Consider the following 13,756-nt stretch of genomic DNA (forward strand, 5'->3'; position numbering starts at 1 on the left):
GCATGCAGCTATAGTGATGGGAAGACAGGGCTTGAGGATGTTCCCCTCAGCTTACTGTCAAGTTACCTTCCGCAGAAAAGCACACAGGAAGGGCATAAGGGACCAGAGGCCATTGGATCCTCCATTGTTACTTGAGTGCTCTCAGAGCCCTTCTCACAAGCCTGTGTTTGGTGGGGAGACAGATCAGAGGCCATCTCTTATAGGAGGCTAGGCTTGATGGCCTTCGTTTCACCATGGATATGGAAAGGCCTTGCTACTTATACATTGATGTTCTTATCTGTGGTCATGCCAACCCATGCTATACAAACCAGAACGTGATTGGGCTTCTTAGTCACTGGCCTGAGCAGACCTGACACCCTCTCCATGATCTGGGTCATCGGGGCATTTGGTCCAGAGGGAAGAAAGTTTTTCCTTAGTGCTAGTGGGGTCTATTGGAGATTCTGTAACTTGTTCATTTTCTTTCCTTTCAAGGTTGCTAAAAGCAGTGGCAGCAGAAAAGCAACAGCAGAGAAAATGCCCAGTCCCACCCCACTTCAGCGTGGGCTGTCGGGAGCAGGCAGGATGCATTAATATCCCCCAATCAAGGAGAACTCTGTTGTATGGGCTGTAGCTAAGGGCCCAGAGACAGATTCTGGGCAATTCAAACTAAGTGGCATGGAGAAAGCAGCAATTTTATTCCACTGTAAATAGAGGGGTATAAAGGGGTTACGGTTACAGGTGCTGCCTGGATGTCCTGAAATTCTGGCATCAATGTTGTTTTGCCTTTTAAACTCCAAGTATGTATCTGCCTTTACTCTGCTGGTTTAAAGGGGACATGCCTGCAGGATCACTAGAGCCTGCCACCAGTCCTGTCTGAAAGTTACTCTTGGCTCTGTGGTGGTCATGGCTGGCCTGTGACCCTGCCATACAGCTTCTTCTGAGCTTCCCTCTTGCCTTTAGGGTTTCTTGCACCAGCTTTACTGAAGCCATGAGACATGCAGTGGTTGAGGTTGAGGCTTAGAGGCCTAGGCACAATCCTGAGCCCACCCCCCAGAGAGGTGCCCTCTTCCCAGGTGGTTTGATTCTGTGCTTCCCATACTGTTGATAGGAATGGGGGACCCCTATATTTGGCCACTCTAATAAGGCCAGGGTGACATCCCATAGGGAGCACCAGGGCCAGAAAGGCCAGTGTCTGGCCTGCAGCCACAGTTGCTTAGGCTGAGGACAGAAAGAGGCAACGTGCTCATAGCTTCAGCAGTGGCTGTTCTCAAAGGAAGAGCTCTTGAAAGGGGTCAGTACCTAGGAGTAAGGAAACTCCTCCATCCCTGGGATCAAAGGGGCCCATTGCTCAAAAGCGCAGAGCCTGAATCTATTGGGGAAGGCTGATCTCAGGAGAGGAAGCCACGGAGCAGACCTAGAGCGGCTACATGGCCACAGCTATTGCCTCAGCTGACCCTGTGTCCCTGAAGCTCCATCGTGTCATCAAATGCCTCTGTCTTTATTTTTTTTTAATTTTTTTATTTTTATTTTTTTATAAATTTATTTATTTATTTTTGGCTGTGTTGGGTCTTTGTTGCTGTGCGAGGGCTTTCTCCAGTTGCGGAGAGCGGGGGCCACTCTTCATCGCAGTGCGCGGGCCTCTCACCATCGTGGCCTCTCTTGTTGCGGAGCACAGGCTCCAGACGCACAGGCTCAGTAGTTGTGGCCCACGGGCTTAGCTGCTCTGCGGCAAGTGGGATCTTCCCAGACCAGGGCTCGAACCCGTGTCCCCTGCATTGGCAGGGAGATTCCCAACCACTGCGCCACCAGGGAAGCCCGGGGAAGCCCCCCTTGTCTTTAAATCTAAGCATGGAAAAGAGGACTTCTGGGTGAAAAACAGACTTAGGGCAAGTAGTCTTCAGAGGAGTATCTGTGTAACCTCAGCCTCCCTTGGCTGGGGGGTGGGGCGGGTGGTGCTTGGGAAAAGAACTGATCTCTGCAATTTTGGGCAGCCAAGAAGAAAAGACTGAAACATTTTCTCATACTCTTATTAGAGTCAGTCGCTAATTTCTGTACTTGGCAGGATTTCAGACAGTCACAATGATGAAAGGGCTTGATAAGGAAAGGAAATTGGCTTCACTAGGTTTATACAAGTTTGAACATCTCCATATGTACCGGAGAGGGGCTCCGTGGATTAGGACACTGCAAAGGGAGATCTCAGAAGGGGGCTTGGGGTAGAGCTTCTGCAACTCTTGACTGAGGGAGCAATGGAACCTCTCCTTTGGTAAGAAGCTAGATGCCTATGGAGAAGAGGCTGGTTACTTCTCTGTGCTTTTCTGCTTCCTAGGATTCTTGTGACTGGGCACTCTATCCTTTGCTGAGGGCAATGTCCCCTGGACCCTTTGCAGCACACCCCCACTAAGGAAGCTTGCCGCCCTGGAATAGGGAGAGGGTGATCCCAAATGGGCCAGATCCTGTTTTGGAAGAACTCTGGGGTCTGCTTTGCCAGGCCCTCGGATACAGCTGGCCTGATCCAGTGGCCCCCAGTCTTTACCACTCACCCACAGAAAGCTAGAAGCTGCAGCTGCAGAGAGGTAGGCATCGCCTTGGTCTGTGAAGGATCAGGGAACAAGAAGATGGACTGCCAATCCTTTTGATTGATGACGAGGCAGGAGAAAAAGCTACCGAGCTCTCAAAGCCCAGAGCTTTTTTTACTCAAAATGCCCCGTCCATGAGATCAAGCAGCCCGAGGCCATTGACATAGAAGGTGATTAGCCCAAGAGTAAGCAAAAGCCCTTGTGCTTAATGTGCTTTAATCTCAGTGCAAAACCCCAGGGCTGGCTGCTTCGGATGCAGTCCTTGGGCCCAAAAGTCATGTGCTTTCTCTTTCTTTCTTTGTTTTTTTTTCTTTTTTTGGCTGGACTGAATAATGGCCCCTCCTACTGATTAGTCTTGGGAGTATGGCTATGGAGTATTTACAAAGAACTGGGCTTTTTGAAATGTTCAGAGCCATACACATGAACCCAGTTCATCTTCTGTATGCTTGCTTTCAGTCCTAAATAATCCAACCTCAGAAGCCTCTTACCTGGCTTCTAGGTCAGGCTCTAAGGGAGGAGACCATATAGTGCTCTTACCATGCCCCAGGTTACAGCTCCCTGCTTTCCTCTGAGCAGCACTGAGATGTATGCTGCTTCTTCTGTAGAAGTGCCTTGAGCAATGGGGTTAACTTCTGCATGACTGAGCCAACCCCCTCTCAAATAACTCTTGGTCGTCAGAACTGACTAACCTAAGCCATTAGCTTGGAAACAGAAACTTGAACTCCAGGGCATGTGCTTACCTGTAACATACACTGACTGGGGAATTTAATGAGAACTTAGGAAGGACAGCTGGGGCTGGGAGGCCAGGCTTGGTGGCCTTGTGGCAGCCTCTCCTTGCCCCCAAAGTCTTCCCATGCCAGGTCCAGGCCCTAAGCTGGTGGGGAAGGACATGTAATGAGCAATGGGGAAAAGCAGCAACTCAGGCCATATCTCAGTAACAGGGAGAAGGTAACACCTCTTCCTTCTGTGAGGCTTTGATGGGACTTTCTCTGTTCAAGAGAGTTGAGATGCAAATCCTCTTCTTAGCTCCAGTGTCTTACCCTCATTGTCAGGTGGTTTGAAAGGAATCCCTTTTGAGGGCTTCTGTGGAGTTGCTCTTTCTTGGGCTATGAAAAAGGCTGGCTCTGTACTCCATACCATGGCACACTTTTCTAGGTCTGCGGTTGAGCTGAGCTGGAAGAATGGAAAAGCATGAGCCTTCTTCTCTCCTCTTCCATCCAGGCCTTGTCCTCATTGGAGCTCAGGTTTGGGTCTCTGTGGTAGCTGACTTGGGTGAAGCACTTAACCCAGAGGGCTGTGACTCTTGCCATCATACCTGTTCCATTCAGGACCCTGGGCTCTGGGCCATGAGCACCCACCTAAAAAACAGGGGCCAGGATGGCTCACCTTGGTTTTGGACTGTTCTGTTAAATAAAGACTTTTGGACTTGAATGACCTGGCTGAGAGGTTCCTAGAATTCTGGGTCCCTGGGAGGGGCTGCCTTCCCTTTTCTAATTAGGACTCCACAGACTAGTTGCCTTCTCTGTCACCAGGAATTGAATTTAAATAAATAATAAATAAATAATAAGTGCAGTGGTGGTTTTCAACCATTTCCCCACCCCACCTGAGGGACATAGCACACACCTACCGGAACAGTGGCTCACCACAGAGGGGACTTTCAGTGTGGGAAGAGGGAGCCTGTCAGCATCTCTAGGAGAGTATGTGAGTCTGATATGGCCCTTATTAAGAATCACTTGGCCAGAGACTGATCTATCGTGAATCAGAACTGGCCAATAGAAGAGCTGAGCAGAGACCCCCTCGTTTATACCAAGGGCTTCACAAAAGAACTTTGGTCCTTCTTCAACCAAAAAGAACCAGGTCTCTGCAGGCATGGCCAGCTAGGCATGTGTGTATGTGTGCATGTGTGTGCACACATATACGTGTGCAGTGGCAGGTCCAGTCTACGGTGTGAGGGCAGGGGGTGGTCCAGGAGCAGATACTGACACAGCTCCCAGGGCTTCTCCCTGTGGCAATGCATTTACTGTCTCTGTTGTGATGGGAATGGTGATTTCAGTGCCATAAAGCTTAGTGACAAACTGAGATGTGGCCAGTGCTCCATCCCCATAAGTCTCAGTACCAGAGGTTGGTGGGGGAAGGGAGAAAGTAAAGGAGGGAGAGAACGCCACTGTCCCCAAACTGAGCTTTTCTGCTCCATGCTATCCTGGGGGTTTCAGGTGAATGGCTGCACTGTTGGGGCGAGCAGCCAAGATGTAGACGACATTCTCCTGCAGGAAGGTAGGCCAGTCCACAAATCTGGAGTGGAAGCAAAGAACAGGTTTGTGAGGCCGGTTGCTGAGCCTGGAGGCTCATGAGACCTGCTCCCAGTGGCAGCATGGCTTGAGGTGGGCAAAACTCAGGGAAGCCCTGGCTTGTGCGTGACATGGTGATGGGAGGCTGTGCTTCCAGGGTGACAGACCAGCTCACTGGCCCTATGGATCTGGGGTCAAATGTGTACTCTTGAAGTCTGGTTACTGGGGTGGGCATTTGCTGTTTTGGGGTGATGGTGGGTAACACCCAATCTTACTTGTGTGTGTGTAGGGGTCAGGGGTGTAGACAGCCAGGTGAGGAGGTGTCACTCACCTGGACTCAGGCTCTGTGGGCAGCGAGGCCTTGTCCTGACTCTTGCTGCTGCTGCTGGCTGGGCTGCTGTCTGCTATGGGACCCACATGGCTGACGCTGTTGGGCACAAGGACATGTGGTTAGGAGTGGGCCACTGAAAGGTCCGGCCCCTTCCACATTCTGGTGAACCCAAAGCTCTGGATGTGCTTGTCCAGAATTTTCTGACATGGGGCGACCGAGTTTGGAGTAGAGGCTGCTCTATGCCTTGGCCAGTAGGAGTCACTGTCCACTGTCTAATGCACAGGAGGATCTTCTGGCTGTTGGAGAAACTGGCAGGAGAAACAGGGAGGTAGGTACCTTTCATACCAAGGGCCATTTGGCATGGAAAAAGGAGGAGGGTACGTGAGTGGGGGCAGGGACTGGTAGGGAGCGGACCTGACACTGCAGGAAGAAGCATCTGGGGGGCGTTTGCAGAACCAAGAGTGCTGGGCACGGCGGCACTCTGCCTCACTGATAGTGCTCCCGCTACCGCGGGCCAGGAAAGAGGCCCGGGCTCGCTCCCGCTCCTTGACTGTCAGAAGCCTTAACAGTGAGTTCTGGGGAAGAAGAGATATATTAAAACCTGGAGGTAAAAATATTTTGTAAACTGTCAAGCCACAGAGAATCCTACCTCCATTATCACCTCTGCACCCTCCCTTTGAAGCTGCCCAGAGCGTTTCTGGTAACACCAACATTTGCAGTGGGGTCCAGCGCTAATCAATCTTCCTTGGGCAGTTTCCCCAGCCTAGGCACTGGATCATCTGTCACTGGATAGAACCTGAGCCCTTTCCTGGTACTGGTTCCTGCTCAGAGAGTACCCAGTGCTCCTCCAACCTGCCTGGCATGTTTCCCTGGTCTCTGTCACCCAATATCCCACGGACGTTTACCCCCAGCTGGCCCTTACCTGGGGACGTAATTGCTGTAGAAGTAGGAGGGACTCATGGGACAAGAAATCAGGCCACTCTATGTGTCCTCGGTGTTCAGGGTCCAGGGCTGCAAACTGGCGGACTGCCTGCTCCTCTTGCTCCTCACTTAGAGCCCTGTCACTGTCCCCTCGCTTCGCTGTTTGGTGGCGGTAGCGCAGGAAATCATCCAGCGTCAGGGAGCAGTCTGTGGGGAGGCACCCCGTGCTAGCCATGCCCACCCTTTCCGCAGCCTCTGGAGTACCTGCACTCACCTCTAGGGTACCCTCCAGAGCCCCACCACCCACAGCTCTCATCCAGTCTTTGTCTCCATAGCCAGGATAACTCAGGCTGTGGCCAGTGGTGGGCCAACAGCTTGCGAACACGGTCCCATTTATGCCCTTGCCCCACAAATTCCGGAATACTCCTTTCATGGTTCATCCTAGAAAGTAAGAAGAAATCTGCCTGGCTCTCTCCATTGGCAGTACCATCCAGCCTTACCGGGGATAACTTTACACCGCTGAAAGGTCTCTGTGAGGCTGTACATTTCTTCCTCAGTCAGCAGCAAGTTGAGGTTGTTCTGAAAAAGAGGAAGAGCTAAGTCAGTGGCCATGTTGGCCGGTAAGAAAGAAAGGCCAAGGATCAAGAAGGATGGAAATAGTATTCCAGTTGGAAGGCAATTATTGGATCATCTAATCCCAGCCTCTTATTCACAGTCAAGAAGACTGAGGCCCCAGAAAGGGGAAAGGACTTTCTCAGAGCTGTCCAGCTCTGGGCAGGATCTTTCCCAGAACCCAGATATCCTGGCTCCAGCCTGGAGTCCCTTTTACTAAAATAGTGGTTTTTGAATTATTCTCTGAGATAGCTTAGGGGTTCCCTGGAGGTGCCTTAGGAAGCTGTTGCAAGGGAGAAGGGGGCAAGTGGGCAGGGTTCTGAATCCCTAGCTCCATCAACCAGAGCAGCTCCATCTTTATCCATTTTATGTATCTGGCTTCTGTGTTAGGCTGTGTTCAAAGAGTATTTTAATTAAAAAAGTTTAATTCTAACTCCAGCTTCCATATTTCTAAAAATTGTTTAATCCTAAAGTTGTATCACTTTAACTCCAGAATGGTTTTGAAAGAGATGCCATCATGAAAAAGTTCCTAAAACCAAATGAATTTTTTTTTGTGGTGCCAGGAAGTTTTAATTCCAAAAGAGCACTGATATGTTATTTTGTTAGCATTAATTTACAGTCTTACAGTCTTTAAACTACCAAATATTCTTTATAGTAGATCATTTTCCCTCTAAAATACCAGTAAAGAACAGGAGCAGGCATTTCATGACTACTTATATGTGGATTTCATGAAGAACTCAAACCATTCTTTCAATAAACACTTTTTGAGCACCTAGTATATGCTTGGCACAATGGTGTATAACACTGTGAGATGTTTAGTATGGCTGGAATGTAGAGTGTGTGTGTGTGTGTGTGTGTGTGTGTGTGTGTGTGTGTGTGTGTGTGTGTGTGTGTCTTGGGAGAGGGTAGGGAGGGGATGAAAGATAAGGGAGGGGAGGTAGGCAGAAGCCTGACTGTGAAGTGCTTCAATGCCCTTTATTGAGCCCCTCAAATTGAGCCTTTCTTTCTGAGGGCAAATGGGAGTCACAGAAGGGTTTTTAAGTGTGGAGTGCCATAGTCAGCTCTTTGTCTGCTGTGTGGAGAATGGATTAGATGGGCAAAGTCTGGAGGCATGGAGGGCAGTTAAGTAATTGTTGCAATAAAGAAAAGATAAGTGGCTAAACTAAGACATGAGAATGAAGAAAAGGAGAGAGATTAGGAGGTAGAGTCTATAGGACCTGCTGACTCACTGGACGTGAGGGGTGAGGGAGAGAAATGAGTTGGGATTGGTAACTGTGGGGTGGTGGTGGTATTACTATTCACAGAGACAAGGAAGGGAGGGAGAATGGGTTTGGGGAAAAAGATGAGTTCATTTGAACTCATTTGATGAGTTCATCAAAAAAGATGAGTTCATGTTGAGTGTGAAGTACCTGTGAGACATCAAGATGGATATAAGTCCAAGAGACAGGAAATTTAGGTCTGGACCCACAGATTTGGGAATGATTGGTATTTAGATGGTGGAGTAGCCACCGAAGTGGATGAAGACCCAGAGAGAGAGAGTATAGTGGAAAAAGAACCCTGAGAAACACCAGCATTTAGTACTGGGACAAGAAACTAAGGGCACTTAGAAAGAATGGTCGGTACTTCCCTGGCGGTCCAGTGGTTAAGACTTTGTCTTCCATTGCAGGGGGTTGTGGGTTCCATCCCTGGTTGTGGAGCTAAGACCCCACATGCCTTGTGGCCAAAAAACAAAAACATAAAAAAGAAGCAATATTGTAACAAATTTAATAAAGACTTTAAAAAATGGTCCACATCAAAAAAAAAATCTGAAAAAAAGAAAGAATGGTCAGAGAGGAACCTGGGAAGAGAATCAGTAGAGGGTACTGGAAGCCAAGAGAAGAGAGTTGTACAATGTAGGAGGTAATGTTAACAGTGGTTATATGAGTCAGATGGAATTTTATTGATTTTCTATTTTCTCTGGTTTCCGTATTTTGTGTAATAATTCTCACAAAAATACTCATACCCTAAGAAAAGAGGGGGCAGTAAGGAAGTGCTAAATACATCAGAGAGATCAAGTAAAAGATTCCTGAGAAAAGGTCACCGGACTTGACAATTAGGTCACTGGCGACCTTAGAAGAGCTAATTCAGCAAAATGATGGATGCAGAAGCCAAATTACAAGTGGTTGGGGAACCACAAGGAGATAATGAAGTCCTTTCAAGAAGCTTGGCTGTGAAGGGAAGGAAAGAAAAGGGAGGAGCTTGGAAGAAGTCTTTGTAAAACGTCTGGTGGAGAGTGGTGGTAATGAAGGCAGGACTGTGACAGAAAGCCAGGAAGGGAGCCGTGTAATCCTGAGGGTTTAGGAAGGAGACACTCAGTCCTACATCAGCAGAACACTGTCAAGCAGAGTTGCTGTGAGTGAAAAGGCTAGCATTTGGAGGAGTGGTGACTAGAGAAGATTGCGTGTAGAGCAGGCTCTGCTGTGGCATATTCCAGCTGGGGAGAAGGTATTTAAGTGACTGGAAATAACTGTTCTATACTTCATTTTATGGACAAGCCATAGAGAAAGTGTTATTTGTTAGAAGGTGGCACATCTTTGCTTTCTCCTAGGCAGTAGGAAGAAGAGGGGATCAGCAGATACTCCTTACTCTGAAATCAGTGGATGAAGATATCTGCAGGGCAACAGATCAATAAAGCAAGACTTGAACTCTATTCAGGTGTGCTGAGAAATGGATATGAATCTGGCTTTTAATCTTTTCAAAATTTGCAAGGCATTTATGTATCATTTGCAAAGTTCTGAATCAACAGGACTTTGTAACTTAATTCACAAAATGATTGCTTCAGAGATGAAGAAAAATGCTCCTAAGAGTTAGGTAGAAGACCAAGTGAGGATCTTAGGACTAAGATGTTTTCCTTGGATGGAATCCATCCGTATTGGAAGCAAGCCGGTTAGGATTTCAGGTTGGTTTTTCAGATGAATACAATGAATGACAACTATAGACTAACAGAGAGTAAGTACTGCTCCAAGCAGAATTAGTTGTGAATAATTAGGTCTCGTCCTACCCATTCAGTCCTCTAGCTCAGTGGTTCTCAACTGGAATGATTTCGTTCTCCCACGATACATTTGGTAATATCTGGAGATATTCTGGGTTGTCACAACTGGGGGTGGGTGCTACTGGCGTCTAATGGGTAGAGGCTAGGGATGCTGCTAAACATCCTACAGTGCACACAGCCCACTCAACAAAGAATTATTGTGCCCCAAACGTCAGTAGTACTGAGGTAAGGAAAGTCTATCCTAACTCTAGTGACCCGAACCTGAATACTCTTCAGGTTACTGCCTAGAAACCAGTGTTCTAAGACTGGGCCTCCAGGAAATGTGCCAAATCCCTGGCAGTGCAGGAGCCCACCATCCCTGCAGTCTAGGCTCACACAGTAGTGGCAGCTCCAGCCTGTTTCCGTGTTTGCTGTCTCAGTCATCTCCGTGGCACTGTCTCCTTGGATGTAGCCCACGCGGCGTAGGCAGCCATCATGGAAGACCCTGGTGCAGACCCTGCATGGGAAGAGGCTCTCGGCTGTCCAGACCTCACAGACATCACACATCTCATCATTAACAACCTGGGGAAAGATGGCAGGAGTGCACAGGGATGTATAAACACAGCAACAAGATCCTAGGCCACCAAGCACAGTGCTACCTGCCTGGGGCTGAGTGACCCTGGAGCAGCCAAAAGGAACAACTCCAACTGAAGCCAATGTTATGGCAATAGAGCTTTCTCTCTGGAAGACAAGAACCAGTAGGTTCTTCCAGCTGCTCAGGTCTCTGTGATCATGCTTCTGAGTAGGGATGCTACTAGCATTTTTGGAAAGAATAATCTCTTGTGAGAGATTGTCCCAGGCATTGCAGGACCCTTATCATCCCTGTTTTTCTTGGCATCAAATACCAAGAGCAACTCCCAGTTTTGTGACCTTCCTGAACTCCCCCTACCCCCACCCCAAATTTCCAAATGCCTCCTACAGGGGACAGTATTATCCCTTAGGTGGGAGGGCTGGCATGGTATAATTCCTTATCACCCATTTCCTCAAGTCTTTCACTAAGACAAATCCAGGATGTAACATTTTTATTCTTGGGGAAGAAATTCAAAGACTCAGCTCCATCTTTCTGGTTTTGAGTCTCACTTCAACCATACCCAGGCCTCCCTGTCCTACTCCCTGATCCCCAGAAGGTCTAAGACTGCGGGATTCTGCCCTTACTGGACACTCACAGGCTCTCTGGGCTCCAAGCGGATATCTGGAGGCTTGTCATCATCCAGCTTCCGGGTGGGGCGGATGAAGGCAGGGGGTGTGAAACGACTGGTCCTGTCAAACTCCTCCGGCTCCACTCCACGCCCATCCCGGAGCCTCTCCCAGGCGGCACGGTTGACACTGCTCTCTTCTTGGAGTGCTGGGGTGCTTGCTTCTGCTTCTTTCTCTTCTTGCACCTCCTGGACAGAGCCCTCTACCGTGCCACGGTGAGACCCTGAAAGTTCACCTGTGCGTCGGATGGAAGGCCTGTCCCGCAGCCCATCCTTGAAGGCAGAAACAGCCAGGCTCACTTTCTGCACCTGCTCCACTGTCTGCCGCTTGGACATCAACACCCCCATGGCTCTGTGGACAGAAAGCAGAGGGGCCCAGACTCAGCCAATGGCTAATCATATTAGGGTAATTCGTTTCAACCATTCACCTAAGTGGCAAGCGCTATTAAATAGCTTCTCCCTTTTCTGGAACTCAGTAGCATGGCGGGGTGGACAGAGCACTTGTTAAGGAGTCAGAAGACCTTGGTTCTATTTCTGACTGGCCCTGTGACTTTGGTTTTCCTGTCTATAAAATGAGGGCGATCTGCTCAGCACACTTCACAGGGCTATCATGAGGATAACATCAGAAAAGGGGCTAAACAGTGCGTGTAGACTAGAAAGCACTCTACAAATGTGAGATGGTATCTCTGTCTCCCTTACTGTCCCAAAGCCAATTAGGTCTAGGGGTCCCAGGCCTCTGCTACTTTGAGATAGTAGGAGACTCGAGACCCCAAGTCTCTCCCCAAGATGACCCAAGGCATAAAGCAAGACTACAGCTACACATTTCAGACTTCTGACTGAAGGAATGCTCCTCTGACAAGTGCTGTGAACAAGAATCCATATCAAAAGCCTACTTTTTGAGTCAGAGTGAATGAACTCCTATTTTTAGAGTCTCCTGAATTAGGCATTCAGGAGACTCTACCACCTCATCCATGTGGTCAAGGTCTCAGACACTCCTTTGCTCCTTCTAATTAGTAGCTATGCCTGTTTATGGGTCTGTTTGTCTATCACAGACAACCTGCTCATCACAAGCTCTCAGGTGCTTCTCACACTTCTAAGGCTTCACTAATGTCATTGCCACATTTTCTGCTTTGATTCTCAGAACTGTTCAAGAAAGGTCTATATCCCTTACAGGTTAAAAAGGAATGTTATTCTTGCTCTTCCTCTGTAGTACCAGGGCATTGGAAAGTGAGGGCCTGACATGGCACACTGCACAGCTGGTCTGCTATTTCCTAGCCTGAAGGGTCTTAGTGGAATTCAGTTGGGGAATGTTTGTTCTAAGTGGAGCAGAGAGTCCATTTTAGCCTTGCTATCAATCCATCATAATAAAGGCTTATTGAACAGTACTATATGCAAGGCACTGACTGCTCATCGTTGGAAACAGAAGATGGAAGAACAGAGTCTCATCACTCAAGCTACTTAATATCAAAACTCAAAGAAGAGTAAGACAGAGTGCTGGAAGTGCCTAATGGAAGGGAGACCATATTACTGGGAGTCAGAGTGGACCTTGAAGGATGGGTAGGAAGTTATCCTAAGTTTGTTTGGGGAAAAAGTGACAGAGGGAAGGAGGAGAGAGTCAGACCAACTAGAAGGCTACTGTAATAGTCCAGGCAAGAGGTAGAGGGTTTAAACTGAAATGGTGGCAGCAGGAATGATACTGAGTTGATTTGATACTATGGAAATAGAGAAATTTAGGAATAAATTGATAACTGGATCGGATCAAGCGTAAAGGGCAAGAGAGCAATTTTATATTTATTTCCCAGCTTTATTGAGATATAAGTGACATATAACATTGTTTAAGTTTAAACTGTAAATGTGATGATTTGATACATGTATATATTGTGAAATGTGTAACACAATAAAGTTAGTTGGCACATCCTTTTTTTTTCTAACATCTTTACTGGAGTATAATTGCTTTACAAGTGTGTGTTAGTTTCTGCTTTATAACAAAGTGAATCAGCTATACATATACATATATCCTCATATCTCTTTCCTTTTGCGTCTCCCTCCCACCCTCCCTATCCCACCCCTCTAGGTGGTCACAGAGCACCGAGCTGATCTCCCTGTGCTACGTGGCTGCTTCCCACTAGCTATCTATTTCACATTTGGTAGTGTATATATGTCCATGCCACTCGCTCACTCTTTCCCAGCTTACCCTTCCCCCTCCCCGTGTTCTCAAATCCATTCTCTACACCTGTGTCTTTATTCCTGTCCTGCCCCTAGGTTCTTCAGAACCTTTTTTTCTTTTTTAGATTGCATATATATGTGTTAGCCTATGGTATTTGTTTTTCTCTTTCTGACTTACTTCACTCTGTATGACAGACTCTAGGTCCATCCACCTCACTACAAATAACTCAATTTCATTTCTTTTTATGGCTGAGTAATATTCCATGGTATATTAGTGCCACATCTTCTTTATCCATTCATCTGTTGATGGACACTTAGGTTGCTTCCATGTCCTGGCTACTGTAAATAGAGCTGCAATGAACACTGTGGTACATGACTCTTTTTGAATTATGGTTTTCTCAGGGTATATGCCCAGTAGTGGGATGGCTGGGTCGTATGGTAGTTCTATTTTTAGTTTTTTAAGGAACCTCCATACTGTTCTCCATAGCAGCTGTATCAATTTACATTCCCACCAACAGTGCAAGAGGGTTCCCTTTTCTCCACACCCTGTCCAGCATTTACTGTTTGTAGATTTTTTAATGATGGCCATTCTGACTGGTGTGAGGTAATACCTCATT

The 13,756-nt window shown here is 47.7% G+C and overlaps 1 protein-coding gene and 1 long non-coding RNA gene across 5 annotated transcripts in view; one reads left to right on the forward strand and one right to left on the reverse strand.

Annotated features, from left to right (window-relative positions):
* Positions 1-474: 474 nt before the first annotated feature.
* PHF24 (PHD finger protein 24) overlaps positions 475-13,756 on the reverse strand; it is a 32,773-nt gene continuing 19,491 nt past the window's right edge. The window contains exons 2-8 of one of the 4 annotated variants that reach the window (XM_007111598.4): positions 10,944-11,325; positions 10,114-10,299; positions 6,596-6,674; positions 6,097-6,302; positions 5,589-5,749; positions 5,175-5,270; positions 475-4,847 (exon numbers count right to left, since the gene is read on the reverse strand). In XM_007111598.4, the coding sequence (XP_007111660.2) occupies positions 4,751-4,847; positions 5,175-5,270; positions 5,589-5,749; positions 6,097-6,302; positions 6,596-6,674; positions 10,114-10,299; positions 10,944-11,321 (1,203 nt within the window). In that variant the 5' untranslated portion in view covers positions 11,322-11,325 and the 3' untranslated portion in view covers positions 475-4,750. Of the gene's footprint in view, positions 4,848-5,174; positions 5,271-5,588; positions 5,750-6,096; positions 6,303-6,595; positions 6,675-10,113; positions 10,300-10,943; positions 12,882-13,756 lie in introns of those variants that run through there. The other 3 variants (XM_028493848.2, XM_028493847.2, XM_028493849.2) reach the window with 3 other exon arrangements.
* Positions 5,285-13,756, forward strand: part of LOC129392411 (uncharacterized) — a 19,235-nt gene continuing 10,763 nt past the window's right edge. Inside the window, exons 1-2 of the long non-coding RNA XR_008618211.1 lie at positions 5,285-5,502; positions 9,299-9,401. This is a non-coding gene — a long non-coding RNA (uncharacterized lncRNA). The remainder of the gene's footprint in view (positions 5,503-9,298; positions 9,402-13,756) is intronic.

This window comes from Physeter macrocephalus, chromosome 9 (genome assembly GCF_002837175.3).
Source record: "Physeter macrocephalus isolate SW-GA chromosome 9, ASM283717v5, whole genome shotgun sequence".
NCBI classification, from domain to species: Eukaryota; Metazoa; Chordata; class Mammalia; order Artiodactyla; family Physeteridae; genus Physeter; species Physeter macrocephalus.